The 15,704-nt window shown below is 37.9% G+C and overlaps 1 protein-coding gene across 1 annotated transcript in view; it reads left to right on the top strand.

Annotated features, from left to right (window-relative positions):
- The first annotated feature begins 599 nt into the window (after positions 1-599).
- Positions 600-15,704, top strand: part of LOC107711533 (raftlin-like) — a 59,793-nt gene continuing 44,688 nt past the window's right edge. The window contains exons 1-2 of the mRNA XM_016516519.1: positions 600-958; positions 14,351-14,522. Of these exons, the coding sequence (XP_016372005.1) occupies positions 14,378-14,522 (145 nt within the window). The 5' untranslated portion in view covers positions 600-958; positions 14,351-14,377. The remainder of the gene's footprint in view (positions 959-14,350; positions 14,523-15,704) is intronic.

The raw sequence follows: 15,704 nt of genomic DNA, 5'->3' as shown, positions 1-15,704 counted from the left end.
TACAATTAAAATAACGATTTTCTATTTTAATATATTTAAAAATGTAATTTATTCCTGTGATGACAAAGCTGAAGTTTCAGTTGCATGGATCACTTTTGTTTCCTTTTTGGAGCTCAACAGCCATGCAGGTCATACAAATAACTGTTGATACATAGAAAAAAGCTATGTTATTCTTAAGTGTTTCACAAAATAAATGACAGTTTGGAGGGTACAAACTAATTTGCTCTCCATTTAACCTCTTTGAGGTCTTGGAGAAACAATTGAGATACTACAGAGATCTCATTGCTGATTTTTCACTCTGTTTACAGTATTTTGCTTATTTCCTTGCTCTTTCAGTCCTCCCGCATGCTGAGCTCTTATCATTGCTTTATTATGTCCCTGTAATTTCTAAAATAACTGCTCCCGCTCTCTTTTTCTTTCTTTTATCCGTCTCCCTTCCCCTCTCTTTCTCTCTCTCGCGCTCCCGCTCTCGCTCGTACTCAGCACCTCCTCCTCCTTCTCCTTCTCCTCAGTTGGATTCTTCAGTCGGTGGGCAGGAACTGTGTCGGTTTCTGAAGAAGCCGAGAGAGAGAGAGAGAGAGAGAGAGAGAGGGGGGGAGCGAACTGTGTCTGGGTCAGCTCGGTCTGTCATCTCAGACAGTCAGAGAGAGCGAGAGAGAGACAGACGGCACACAGGCAGCAGGATACAGGAGGTATGTCAGAGGATGTGGTTTCCCTGAGCTTGAAGAACACTGCACAGACATACTTTGAGCATGACCGGCAGCACGCAAAGTGTGTTTTCTGCGCTCCGCTAGCTGCCTGCCGCAGGAGGACTGATCCGCTCGGGATCCTCGCTTCTTGTTATTACTGTGCCGTCACATCCAACGGGAAACGTACCGCCGCTCTTGCGGTTCACACACCGGATTGGGGATCACTGACTCAAACTTGCAGCCTCCGCGTGTCCACAGCTCCACAACAGGTAAGCGGTCCTTCTCCATTGATTTCCTCACTTCATAAAGCATGCTGTCTGTCTAGGAGGAAAGCAAACATGACAACAGTGCAGTGATAAAGAATCAATCATGGGAAGCCACAAGCCACAAGTTTGCCACTGTGTGATGCGCTACAGCAAACGTCTTTATCCGTTAACACAGACACATGCTCCTTGTAAAGCCTATCACACAGATCAATGGTTTAGTTTGAGTCACATGTACAAAGTCTGACAGGAAGACTGCATACTTGCCTTCGATGCTTGACCGTTGGCTTTTTTTAAGAAGTGTTTCTTCAGCACCTCATTTCGGTTGTTTGCCTGAAATCAAAGGATTTTGGTGAGAGATCTCTTGAATAGGATGTAAACTAAATATCATTGGAGCATTAAACCTAAGTGAAGTCAAGCATCAGCATTAAGTAACCTAATTTGTGTTCACACTGAAAGCGAAAATGCTGAATCTGAAGATATTTGATGTTTAAAGTCGGTATGAAATGAAAATTCAGCTATTTTCTAAATGCATGTTATTGGTTGTACTGTGAACAGTCCATTTGTGCATGTTTTATTTTTACTTGTTTTTGACCACGTCATTTTTAATCAAAATGTCTATCTTGTGGTCAAACAACAAACTTCTCCAGTCATTTATTGTGCATAAACCCACCCCTTTCTTAAAGTCAACTGCAAGCTCACATTCAGATCTGTTTCTCTCGGATGTACATCATAATACAAAATAAAAGATCTGTTGCTACTTTTGTTTCATCACAACTGTAGTATCAACTACTGTTATGTGTAGCGTAATTTTGAACCAATGAGATTTCACTGTAGGTGGGGCTTCCTTACACAACAGTGCAGAAATATAAACCAAGAGCCCAACAAAATTTGCTGTTGATCATCAAATGTTGATCAAATCGAATAAAAATAATAAATAAGAATATTCTAAGCTTTTTTAGGCTTTTGCACAAAAATCTCCCTACCATGTTCTAAGAAAGCTAGTTTATGGCTATTAAAAAAATGAAATATTATGACATTAATTATACATTATGACATTTTTTATTGTTATTTTAGTGTAAAGTAATATAACATTGTAGTTTTTCTGAGTATTATTATTTTTAATTAGCTTTTATTTTTATATTTTTATATATTTTTTTATTTCAGTAATTGTATGTACTTGCCATTTGTGTTAGTTTTTTTATTTTCTATTTATCTTTAATTTATTTATTTATATATTTATTTTATATATATACTGTATATATATATATATTTATTTATTTATTTATATATTTTTTAAATGATAACAACACTAGTTTTTGAATATTTTTGTCACATGCCCATTACGTTATACTATGTGGTATTATTTTGGAAATAAAAATAGCTATTTAATTTAAAACTTTGAAATTTTGTATAAAAACCTTTGGCAGTCTGATCAAATAAGTCAAGAAAGAGTTAAAAATTTAAAAAATCAAAGCCAAAACTGGAAGGTCAAGTCGAGTGCATTGCATTGTTGCACTGTTCTCTGTTGTGTACTTCTCATTTTCTCAAATGTACTAGTTTATCAAAGTATTTCTTACATACATATAGAAAATTTGCATACTGTACACAGCATGCATACTAAATACTACTGAAAGAGTATGAGTAGTATGTTAGTATGCTAATCTATACACAGTCTAATTGTGCTGTTGATGCTAGTAGGCGGTCCCGCTAACGGTCCCTGTCAGTCATATTGCCGGAAATTGCCAACTCTCATTATAAATGAATGTCTTACGGACGCAAATCGCTGTCAGTGTGAACGCCCTTTAAAAAAGGAATGTAAGAAAAGAGAACAGAGAAGGCAAACTGTCATTAATCGGTTCCAGACGGCGGTTTGGAGGCTGTGCGCAATGAGTTGCGCCGCTGCGCCGGGCGCCTCAGGAGCCGACACACAGAGCTGCTGTTGTCATGGAGGAATCTGGTGCATCATATCACGGGCTAGTCACCTCCGACCCCACGCATACTCGCTATTAGAGAGTTACTGGAGAGTAATGCTGACTTCAGTGTCATATGTGCATCAGCAGGACCTTTTTATTACAGCTCAGAGGCTGTTTCCTTGGGAGAAAAAACAAATACCAAACAAACTCGATTTTGTGCATTTTCAAAAAGAAATATGAATGGTACTCGCCTGTGCAAAAGTCTCTGAGGGTGCTGTGAGTTGTTTCCAGGGTGCTGCACTGTAAACAACCTGCAATAACAAAGTGAGATATTTAAATCTGTTTTACTGTGCCCTTGTGATATTTAAAAGTTTGATCACTACTGATAAAAAAGTGCACTTTAAAAATGATCATAATTTTAACAGTAGAAGACTGCAAATGCCATGATAAAAACCTGTTAAGTCGTTAACTGTAAGTTCCCTTTCTATATACGGTGCAAAACTGTAAATCTAACAGGACATTTTATGTAATTTTACAGTAAATTGTCATATTATAATGTATAGCAAAAAGTAAATAAATAAAGAAATTGACAAGTTAAATCCATAAAACCTAAAACAACGCTTTTTAAAAAAAATATATTTTAAACAGTGTATCATTCAAAACAGTAGCAACAAACATTACAGGTCAAGATACATATTTAAGTTTAATACTTTAGTTAGGGGTTCATTCAGATCACTAGAATAACTAATAATAGTGGTGCTTGACTTACCAAACACTAATGAGACAATTGCTGACTATACAGTAAGAACAGAGCTATTATTAATAACATTAGTTACTCGGTATATGTAAAACATACACTCACCGGCCACTTTATTAGGTACACCTGTTCAATTGCTTGGTAACACAAATTGCTAATCAGCCAATCACATGGCAGCAACTCAATTACTCACCCTCAAAGCATCCTATAGGTGTGTATGACTTTCTTCTTTCAGACGAATCCAGTCGGAGTTATATTAAAAATTGTCCTGGCTATTCCAAGCTCTATCATTGCAGTCAGCGGGTGTTGCAGTTGAACAGTCCACAAGTCGTCAAATAAAGCGCGCGCATCCATAATAAAACGTGCCTCACACGGCTCCGGGGGGTGAATAAAGGCCTCCTATAGTGAATCCATGCGTTTTTGTAAGAAAAATATCCATATTCAAAACGTAATAAACACTTTTCTCTCACTTAGGGTTAGGTTAGGTTAGGTTAGGTTATGAAATCTGTCATACGCGTAAGGCGTTCTGGCGGATGACGCACGACGTATGCGCAGCATGCACGCCTCTGAGATATGCTAGTGTCGCGAGTTTGTTTATAGAAGCAAAAGAAGCAACGTTTCCTTACTTTAGCAAAGGAAAACAAGTCTCCTCTTGGCTTATATCGAAATCCTCATGCGCCGCTCAGAAGTGACGCACGCGGAGAGATCAAAACAAAACAACGTTCACTTATTAGAAGTACAAAACGAGGATTTTTAAAGAAGAATGTCGGAGGATTTCGATATAAGCCAAGAGGAGACTGGTTTTCCTTTGCTAAAGTTAGGAAACTTTGCTTCCTTTGCTCCTGTAAACAAACTCGCGAGACTAGCATACCTCAGAGGCGTGCGCGCTGCGCATACGTGCTGCGTCATCTGCCGGAACGCCTTCCGCATATGACAGATGGCGGAAGTGATAGAAAAGTGTTTATTACGTTTGAAATATGGATATTTTCCTTACAAAAACACATGGATTCTCTACAGGAGGCCTTTACTCACCCCCCCGGATCCGTGCGAAGCACGTTTTATTATGGATGCGTGCATTTATTTGACGACTTGTGGACTGTTCAACTGCAACACCCGCTGACTGCAATGATAGAGCTTGGAATAGCCAGGACGATTTTTAATATAACTCCGACTGGATTTGTCTGAAAGAAGAAAGTCATATACACCTAGGATGCTTCGAGGGTGAGTAAAACACAAGCCAATTTTCATTTTTGGGTGAACTAACCCTTTAAAATATATCAGATGACCATATGTGCTCTTTTTCCCCCACACATGTTCTGTCAAATTGCCTAAAATGTCCAGGTTTTGGCTTTATTTTACTACAAACATGCACGATTGGTCGATTGTGCATAATGCCTTATTGGACAGACTTCTTTTACTCATTACCTTCTACAAATATGAAAACAAAGCCAAAACCAGGACATTTTAGGCAATTTAGAAATCCTGGCCAGGACTAAGATGACATATTGGTCACCCTAAATAATATTAGTATTAATGTGGAAGGCATAATTAACATAATTAGGTCTTTGATGAAAAATATGTAAGTTTGGGGCTTTTGGAAGTAGACTGAGCACGTTTGAGACATTGTTAAGATCTCTTCTACTGTCTTTAACAGTGGCGGCCTTTTTCTTAGTAGAAAATCTTGTGAATAACAACTTGATCTGTAATTTCCTTCACCTTATAAGTCACACGCAGCAAAAGTGTAGCTAATTGCATCTTTATGACTCCTGCAGCTGTTTATTCTACCTGTATCATCATCGGAAGCTGGGCTGGTGTGTTAGGAACATGATTAATACACGTGAAGCTTCAATATTTTGGTAACCTAATTAGGACAGAGAATCCTCTCTTGTGCTCAATTAAATCTAATTTAGATAATTGGAACGCCTTAGTGCATTCGAAACTTAATTACGACATCCTTCCGAGACGTGACGCGCAAAAAGCCCAGTGTGTTATTCGCAGGGCTGTACCTGTGATCTCTGAACGGCTTCTCCTCGCGTTCAATTAGGGCAGGCTCTCCTCTGCTTTCTCTGAGAGAAAATGTACACCCTCTCCTGTGATTAGACAGCCTACAAATCAGATGTCACATTCGGCACCTTCTCCGCAGCTGAGTCAGTTGAGGAGATGAAATGCAGCTTTAGCTGTGCGCCTTGATGGAAGATAAATGGTAATTTTTGTTCTTCTCCTGCGTGAGGTGCCACTTTGAACGGATTACGCTTCCCGGATGTGCGCGAGGATTAGGTTCTTCCCTCCTGTCGCAACGACGAGCTTCTGCCACAAATATTCAGGCCGCTAGCGATGCCTAGGCACAACACAGAACAATCAAAGCGGGAAATATGCAAGCCCTGCAGGAAAACACATGCAGAATAAAACAGCTTTAATATTTCTTGAAGACTCATCGTCTCGCTTGGTAACGAGTGGCCGGGAAAATTGCAGCGATATTGATTGAGTCGTGTTCGAGAGGGACATGTCGATACTTTGCTTGAGTGCAACAGAAGTCGAGCTTTGTTTTAAAAGAGGAACAGATTCAGATTCAGTGCACATTTCAAGAAAAGAGACTAAATGCTTACATTCTCACTTTACAAATTTACTGGATTGTTTCCACTGAAAACAGTCTCACACTTTCACACAGCATACTGTCTCACATATGGGCACTGGGGTGGGTGCTATGATAGAAAATTTCATTTTTTCTTGAAAACAAAGGTTCTTTATTGGCATAGAGAGTTCCATGAAGAACATTTAACATCAATGGAATCTCAAAAGGTTCTTTAAACTCTTAATAAAATAAAGATTCCCAAGGATTTTTTTGCAGTGATGCACGGCATAGAAGAACTATTTTGGGTTCCCCAATTAAAGTTTCAGTAAACAGTTCTTAAAACAACATTTTTTTTTTCTTAGCGTGAACATTTAAAAAATCGAAAGAACCTTTTGTGCAGTGGAAAGGTTCCATGGATGTTAAATATTCTTCAATAAAGAACATTTATTTTTAAGAGTGTATAATTGGAAAATGTCTATTAGATTATTCAAATGGTTCCTTTTAAGAACTTTAGGGAACCAAAAATGGTTCTTTAGCATTGCTGTAGAAACCTTGGAACCTTTAATTTTAAGTGTATAGTCACAATATATTCATTTTTCCCATTCTAAAATGGTTTATATATTCAGTGACCACAGGTAATGCCCATTTTTAAGGATAAAAATAATTAATACTTCAACAGAAGAAACTTGGATTTTGCCGTTTTCTCTTTTTATTTGAAGGACACAATAAACCGAAAAATCTGATTATTCATAACAAATGAACAAGTGTGACAGTTTAAAAGAAATGTTACATTATAAAACACTTGAAGGAATAGTTCACTATAGAAGATATTTTGAAGAATGTTGGTAACCTAACAGTTGACGGTAGCCATTGACGGTAGCCAGGCTTCCATTTTTTTCTATGCTATGGAAGTAAATGGCTACTGTCAACTGTTTGGTGATCAACATTCTTCAAAATATCTTATTTTATCCCTTAAAAAAACTGACAACAAAAGAACTAATATTAAGATACAATCAAATCATTTAAAATAAGGTAGCTAACATGCGCACGCCTCTGACCATTTTAACTGACGTTGCTCTGCATTCGCTTCGGAATTAATTTGTCTTGTGTGGATTTTAATTCCACATTTTGTTTTTGCACAAAATATAATAATATAAAGCATGTTATCAGTGTTGGGGGTAACGCATTACAAGTAACATGAGTTACGTAATTAGATTACTTTTTTTCAAGTAACTAGTAAAGTAACGCATTACTTTTTAATTTACAAGAGAATATCTGAGTTACTTTTCAAATAAGTAACGCAAGTTACTTTTTTTTCCAATTTATTGATTGACAACTCTCCTGTCCCCATGTTACCTTCGATGATCCAGTTCAACCATACTAATAAGCAAAAATTACTTAAGTTTGTTGAAATTTCTTCTTCTGCATTCTATTGTGTGTAATGCATTACTTTTAAAAGTAACTTTCCCCAACACTGCATGTTATCTACTCATAACCACATATGTAGCTAATACAATAAAAAAACAGTCTATAGCAATAATCTCTGACATATTTCTACAATCACTGTGCTACCGCCCAGCTCTTTAATAAAGCAAATTATATTTGTCTTGTAAAAATGAAAAGGCATATAATCCAAATTAGAATCAGAGAAAGAGTGAAAGCAAGAGAAAGCGAAGATGAGAGAGAACGAGAATATGAGAGAGAATCTCAAAGAAAGCGAATAAAGGGAGAGAAACAGACTGGGGAGATATTGCTCTCTCTTCTTCTCTTGAGTATGAAATCGTTGTCAAGGGGCCCGTTCCCATGGCAATTCCATCCGCTGTGTCTGGGTTTCCAGCGTGTCCGTGCCCAGACCTTGGACGCTGAGCGGATGGGTTTTCTAGGTTCATGCGGAACAAAAGGGAAAGATCCCCCACCCCCCTCCCCCTCCCGTCCGAAGGGCTGCAGCGAAAGAGATTTTAAAGAGACAATCTGTCAGATGAGTTGCAGTGTTTGAGATTGGATTCAATCTATAATTGTAGCTTTCATTATACCGGTGTTCTTATTTTTTCTAATTATCCATAAGCAAGCAGTGAAGCAGTGGCCGGAACACAAGAGAGCTTGTAGGGACAAACAGAAGGAACGCTTTCCCAAGACACCAATTAACTCCAGTTTTTGTCTAAATTATGCTGTGACATTTTGTTTAGACTTGACATTATGTTTACCCGGGAAATGAGTCCTCAGAGTAAAACATGGTGTTTGAGTGTCTCTCGTTCAACAGAATACTGCACCCAAAAGTAATCTTTTGTATTTTGGCATACGATAGCTTTGTGACGGGATACAGAAAATTAAGGCATCATTTTCTGAAAATCTTCCCCTCCTCCATAGTTTACAAGTCCGAAGGGCTGCAGTGAAAGGGATTTTAAAGAGACAATCTGTCAGACGAGTTGCAGTGTGTCTGAAATTGGATTCAATCTATAATTGTGGCTTTTATTGTACCTGGGTTCCTATTTCTTCTAACTATCCACAAGCAAGGTTCTGGAGCTTGTAGGGACATACAGAAGGAACGCTTTCCCAAGACACCAATTAACCCCAGTTTTTGTCTAAATTATGCTGTGACATTTTGTTTAGACTTGACATTATGTTTACCCGGGAAATGAGTCCTCAGAGTAAAACATGGTGTTTGAGTGTCTCTCGTTCAACAGAATACTGCACCCAAAAGTAATCTTTTGTATTTTGGCATACGATAGCTTTGTGAAGGGATACAGAAAATTAAGGCATCATTTTCTGAAAATCTTCCCCTCCTCCATAGTTTACAAGTCTGAATTTTGGAGCTCCCCAAATTATTCCATTAAATCTATTTGCATTTATTTCTTAACCATAATCATCTTTTTTTTTTCATCTTTGATAAGTTAATTAGATGTTTTGGTAACACTTTATTTTAGGGTCTCTTAAAGGCAGAGTAAGTGATTTCTGACATCCCTAATCCTACCCAATACCTAAACTACCTTACTAACTATTAATAAGCAGCAAATTAAGAATTTATTGAGGGAAAAGTAACTGATCAACTTTATCTAACATAGTTTTACAGAAAATTTATAAAATATGAATATTGCCGTATGCCGTTCCACAATGGAATTTCTTCAAAATGCATTTTTTCTTTGGGAATTTTTAGAGAGTATAGCTTAGTATACAGTATAGTATAGTATATGTTTACCATGATATAATTATATTTATGCATAAGATTCAAGATTCAAAAAACTTGAATATTAATCCCAGAGGGAAATTGCTTTCCATGTTACAACTGCTCTCAAGAAAGAGCAATAAATAACACTATGCTGATTTATATATATAAAAACAGAGATTTTTCTTTGAAATGAGCGTTTTTATCAGGCTCCTATGAAAATAACATTGGACATTTTTGAAAATAAGGCATTCAATAACTGACTAATAACCTTTTCAAATGACTTAACCTACACTTATGAAACTGACAAAAATGCTAAAAACTAAAAAAAACTCAGATGGACTTGGAGGTTTTTGCATCTGAAGATGAAAACTGGTCTGAAAATAGTCCAAAAAAATAAATGTTAAAATAATAAAATATAAAAACAAATACCTGATCACATTAAACAGTGCCAGTAATTATACACACACATATTTTTTACTTTCAGTAACATTTTCCATTATGGTTCATATGTGGCCAAAAGTAAAAATTTCCCTAATTCATCTGCCCCCTCAAAAAAATCCCTCTATATATGTTTAGCATATTTAGTATACTAGCATATATATCTAATCTAATGCTTTTACTGTGGCTTTTGTCTTGTTTGGATCTTGACAGTGACATTATCTCTTCAAGTGTGTTCACAATGTCCTGCTCAGGTGAGGGGTCTTTGTTGAGACCAGGACGTCCAGGAAGGAAGGAGGAAGTCCAAACAGGGAGACTGCCTCATTCCTACCCCAGGAGAGCATTCTCCCTGCTGAACCGACAAAAACATGAGTCAGGAAACCATGCCTTGTGCCTTATTTGCCACATTAAAGAAAATGGGTCAAAGGGAGAATAGTGTTTTTGAGTCTCTCTTTGAGGTAATGCATCTCTAAACACGAGCTTAACCGCAGCTTTGAACAGAGCCGCAAACCGTGACATTGAAGTTTTGTCCTTTGCACACAGTTATTGAATTAGAGCAGTGAGGAACACTGAAACCGAGCAGGGTCATCATAGACGGCTCATCGCTTCTCCCCGATGGGTTGTTGCTGGGAAAATGATCATTTTTACAAACATTTCCTGTGGCGCAATATATAAGGCGCTTGCTAAGCACAGAGAGGTTGAGGAACAAATGAACGTTCATCAAAAGGCCTGCCCAGATTTTATTTTTCGTCAGTCTCACCATCACTTACGTTATGAAAAGTCACAGGAGAACTGTTTTTTGTCTTTCATTTTAGACTACCTTGCATACTGGAAGTGAACTCTTTTCTTGTCAGTCTACAGTGCATGAGGGAGCTGTTGCCAGGTTGACTAGAGAGACAGTGCTGCCAAAAGCTTGTAGCATGAAGCAGAACCTCGGGGAGGGAGTAGTCGCTCTGAAATCATAAACATCTCCCACTTCCTCCGTCAGCTCTAAAAATACCTCGCCTCTTCGTTTCATGGCCCCCCTCCTCGTCTCTATCAGCTATGCAAATATCAGCCCTTCCAACCAACTTTGTTTTCCTCACGCGCCACACCACCCCTTTGGTTCTTTATTTTGCTTGCTTTCTCTCTCTGACGGAGCACACGCTTAGCCTGTTGCTTCTAGAGAGAGCGTGTCTGAGCTCAAAACATGGAGCGATGTCTGAAAAAGCCACTTTGTGCAAGTTGTCGTCATGTCAAAGACGGCTATTTTAGGAGCAGTCTGTTGTTTTTCCATCTGATAGAAAAATATCAGAAAAGAGTGATATTTGAAAGAGAGCTGACCTGCCTTTTAGGACAAACATACCGTTTACAGAGTCAAAACATCTTTAAATACAGTAACATTCAGGTTCTATAATACATAAATTATCGTGATCCAACATAAAATCAAAACTGACTGTTAAATTTGTTTTTATGCATGTTCCTGGTTAAATTATATTTAGATTTTTAAAAGATGTGTGTGTGTGTGTGTGTGTGTGGATAGGACAATATTCGGCAGAGACACAAAAATCTGGAATCTGAGGGTGCAAAAAAATTAAATATTAAGAAAATTGCCTTTAAAGTTGTCCAATTGAAGTCCTTAGCAATGCATATTACTAATCAAAATTAAGCTTTGATACATTTACAGTAGGAAATTTACAAAATATCTTCATGGAACATAATCTTTACTTAATATTCTAATGATTTTTGGAATAAAACAAAAATTGATAATTTTGACCCATACAAGGTATTGTTGGCTATTGTGGCTATTGCTACAAATATGCGACTTATGACTGGTTTTGTGGTCCAGGGTCATATATCCATAATTGATTGATTGATTGATTGATTTTGAATAAAAAGTCTTGTAATCCTTTTAACTAAATTTAATAAAATGCTCCACTTTTTGAACTGACATCAAGTTTCTTCTGATCACTAAAGCTGCATCTTTTTTTTATTATTATTAAAAATGCAGCAAAAACAATAAATTTGTGAAATATTATTACAATTTAAAATAGCTATTTTCTATTTGAATATATTGTAAAATGTAATTTATTCCTGTGATGCAAAGCTGATTTTTCAGCATCATTACTCCAGTCTTCAGTGTCACATGATCCTCCAGAAATCATTCGGATTTGCTGCTCAAGAAACATTTTTTATTATTATTATTAGTGTTTAAAAGTGCTGCTTAATATTTTTGTGGAAACCATGATAATTTTATGGATAGTTAGAAGTTAGAACAGCATTTATTTGAAATAGAAATCTTTTGCAACATTATAAATGGATTTACCTTCATTCTTGATCAATTTAATGCATCCTTGCTGAATAAAAGTATCAGCTTAAAAAAGAATCTATATTTTTCACACCCACTTTTCACAATCCAATCAATTCCCAATGGACAAAAAGTCCCACCTTTCCATCCATTCTCATTAAACAGCCTGTTTCGCTCAGAAATGCGCCAAGTTACCGAATTAAAATCAGTTGTGCGCCCATTTCATTTTGACTCCCCGTGCCAAAAAATCACTACAAGTCTAAAATCTTCCCGCACTTCATTCGTTCAGTCGATCAGATTAGAAAAATCCAATTGCTGATGCATGACCGTTGTACCCGAGATGCCATTTCCCCGATTGGATTCAGCCACGGATAGCCGAACGCATCCATTCACGTCCATGTCACTGGAAACAGTGATTCTTATGACAGCGTTCATAAATCCGCATGGCCTCTCGTCTGGGCCCTAATTAAAGTGGCCCTGCCGCTGGAGTTGCCAGCACGCTGTGCATTATCCTGACTCCTAATGAACAATCTGCTCCTTGATTTTCTGTGATTGATTCTCACCTTTTCATTCGAGCGGCTCACCTCATTATCCATGTATTCTCTAGAACCCTCGGCCGTCGCCGCCTCTCAGATTATGCGTCCCGGCCGCTGTAATTAGACAGGAACATAATAGAGAGTATTCTTCATCAATGGCCCACCCTAGGTTTAATCAGCTGGCCACAATGGGATATTACCTGCACCCTTCTGATCTGCTCGCGACTGTCGGCGGCTGTCACTTCAGATTTGGAAAAGGAGGGCGCTTTGGCTGATGAACAGAGCACTTTTGGCCTCTCGCTGGCTGGACGTGTTAATTCCCAGCCTGCCAGTTGAGAGACTGGGCTCCCATGATGAGCTGAAGCCCATTTATGCCTCTTATTTATTTATTTAGTAGCTGATTTCGTAATCTAGTGTGCCCTTAATTGGGTCTTTTTCTGCTTGCTTTCTGCCAAAGAAGCACAGGATGAGGCAGTACCTGGCTGAAAGGAACTGTAGAACAGCAGCGTACGGTCTTTTGCAGTGCACGCCGAGGCAAATTAATGTGGTACGTGAGAAAATGGACAGATTACTTTCCACATGGGAAACACCTGAAAGAAAGCAGAACGTGAATGGAGTTAGTCGTAATGAGATTGAAATCGAAATTGGAGTTTTGCGGTTTTGTAGTCCTATTAGGTTTAAGGTCAGCTGACATCTAAACCTTTAGGAGATATATGCAATATAAAAAAAAATGTGCCTGACAGAGAGATGAAGCCCTAAGCGTATTAAACACAAAGCGGGCACCTTGCATACTGTGTACAGTGACTAAAAGTATTGATGACTACAGCATATGCAAATTGTTGTTGAATAAAAAGCGAATGTCATTATAAAATAGAATGAGAACAGAATGAGAATGTCTCTCCCCTTTAGCACCACCTGCCACTGACAAGCAATAACAAGTACAAACTATGGACTATATTTGGAACTGAATACTAGCTTACTGCTACCTGAATACTCTGTAGCAAATACTGTTCATGGCCTACTATTGTTTGAATAATAGAATGTGAAACAGAATGCATTATGAAATTAATAATAACAGTAGTTTTAACATCACACTGCATGTTTTAATAAGTGGTGTCCAATCATCTTGGAAATTAAAAAAAAAAAATAATAATATAGAATATAATAATAGAATTATATTATTATTATTAGTGATAATAATATTAATATACAAATTAATAACAATAATCATTATTTTTTTATAATCTAATTTATTATTTTTACATTTTTTATTTAAATTGTATTATTTTTATGATCATTAATGTATTATAATTATTAATTTATATTAAAATTATTACATGAATATTGATTTTGACAATAATGACGAGTAATAATAAAAATGACTAATTATTGTAATAATTTAACATAATTATTTAATTTTGATAAATAATAAAAAAAAAAAGGTTCTTTATAGTGCAAAAAGGTTCTTGAGATTATTAAAATGTTCTTCACACTAAAAAAAAATAGGTTATTTTAAGAACAGTTCACTGAAAGGCTCTTTATGGACCCCAAAATGGTTTTCTGTGGTTTTGCTGAAAACCCCCTTTTGGAACCTTTATTTTTAAGAGTGCATTGAATTGCAGGTCAGCTCTGTTGTGTCTACATGCATCTACAGTGGTGTTGTTGTGAATGCTGAAGACATTGTTTGAACCTCTTTGTCTTTCTGACCGTGTCTCTTTCATCCCAGGCTTAAGTGCGCACTCGTTAGGCAGAAATGGGCTGCGGGTTGAGGAAGTTCCGTCAGACGGAAGACAACAGTCCGGGAAAGATTTACTCCACCCTCAAGAGACCGCAGGTGGAGACCAAGATCGGGGTCGCCTACACGTACCACCACGTGGACTTCCTGGTGGGGAAAGACGGTAAGCTGTCAGTCGTTCTCCTATCTCTGGTGAATTCACTCTGATATCGAGTGACTTTTAAAAGAGACGATCAGCAGAGTTAGAAATGTTGAGGTAAGGATAATCTTCGAGGAACTTTTGAAAGGAGAAATCAAACCGTGGCACATGGAGATTCTCCAACAACGTTCCTTGATTCTTTGCTGCTCCGCAAATCCCCGAAGTGATGACACTTGCAAATGACAAACCCCAAATCCTCCCAGAATTCTCTCTGTGAATCACAGCTGCCTGGTAATTCTGCAGCAGCACACGCTCCACCACAGACTGTACCTGGCTATCTGGCAGTCGACGTGTTCCTGTGAGGAGGCTCTCAGGTACGCGGTGAGGTGTCTGTGATCCGTGAGGCGGCTGCCGGTGAGATGTTGGAGCCTGCGGGCTGTGAGGTGGCTAATGGGGGAAGATCCAGAGGGCCTTGGCTAAATATAGCTGTCAGTGTTGTTATTTCTCACAAGCGGAGCTCGGCTTGAGCTGGGAGGGAGGGTGTTGAGATGTAGTGTGAGCCAGAAGTCTCGCTGACATCTTACCCCACAGATCAGAATAATCCTGTAAGGAAGATTCAGATGAATGCCGAGGTCAATCTCTGTCTGCGTGGGCGTAAACCCACATAAATACTGTTTTTCCTCCTTCTTTCTCTTGAGAAATTCCTAGTTTCGCTTCATCTATCACAACCCTCTACATTGCGAGTAAATCACTCGCATATGCGACTAAATCTTCACTCTGGCGACTAAATGATGTCTAATATTAGCCAATTGCTAATAAATTCTCAGATTTTACTCGCCAGTGTGTGAGTTGGAGGCTAAGTATAAGTTTAGCTCAGATATATTTTCACTCGCCGAACATGTATGTATGTGTATGTGTGTGTATATATGTATATGTGTATGTATATATTTATCAGTCTGGCGAGTAAACAAAAAAATTTACTAGCCAATGGCGATTCAATTGCCAAGGTGTTTGTAGAGGGCTGTATCACTAAACAAACAGGGTTGGTGTTATTTGCTCCACTGTGATGGCATCTTAGCCACATTCATCTATCTATCTATCTATCGATCGATCGATCGATCTATCTGTCTATCTATCTATCTATCTATCTATCTATCTAGATCAGTGTTTCCCAACTGGGGTGCCGTCTGTCCAGAGCAGGGGTGC

This window comes from Sinocyclocheilus rhinocerous, unplaced genomic scaffold, assembly GCF_001515625.1.
Source record: "Sinocyclocheilus rhinocerous isolate Xijiao unplaced genomic scaffold, SAMN03320098_v1.1 scaffold1079, whole genome shotgun sequence".
Taxonomy (NCBI): Eukaryota; Metazoa; Chordata; class Actinopteri; order Cypriniformes; family Cyprinidae; genus Sinocyclocheilus; species Sinocyclocheilus rhinocerous.
This window is presented reverse-complemented; position numbering and strand designations above follow the sequence as displayed.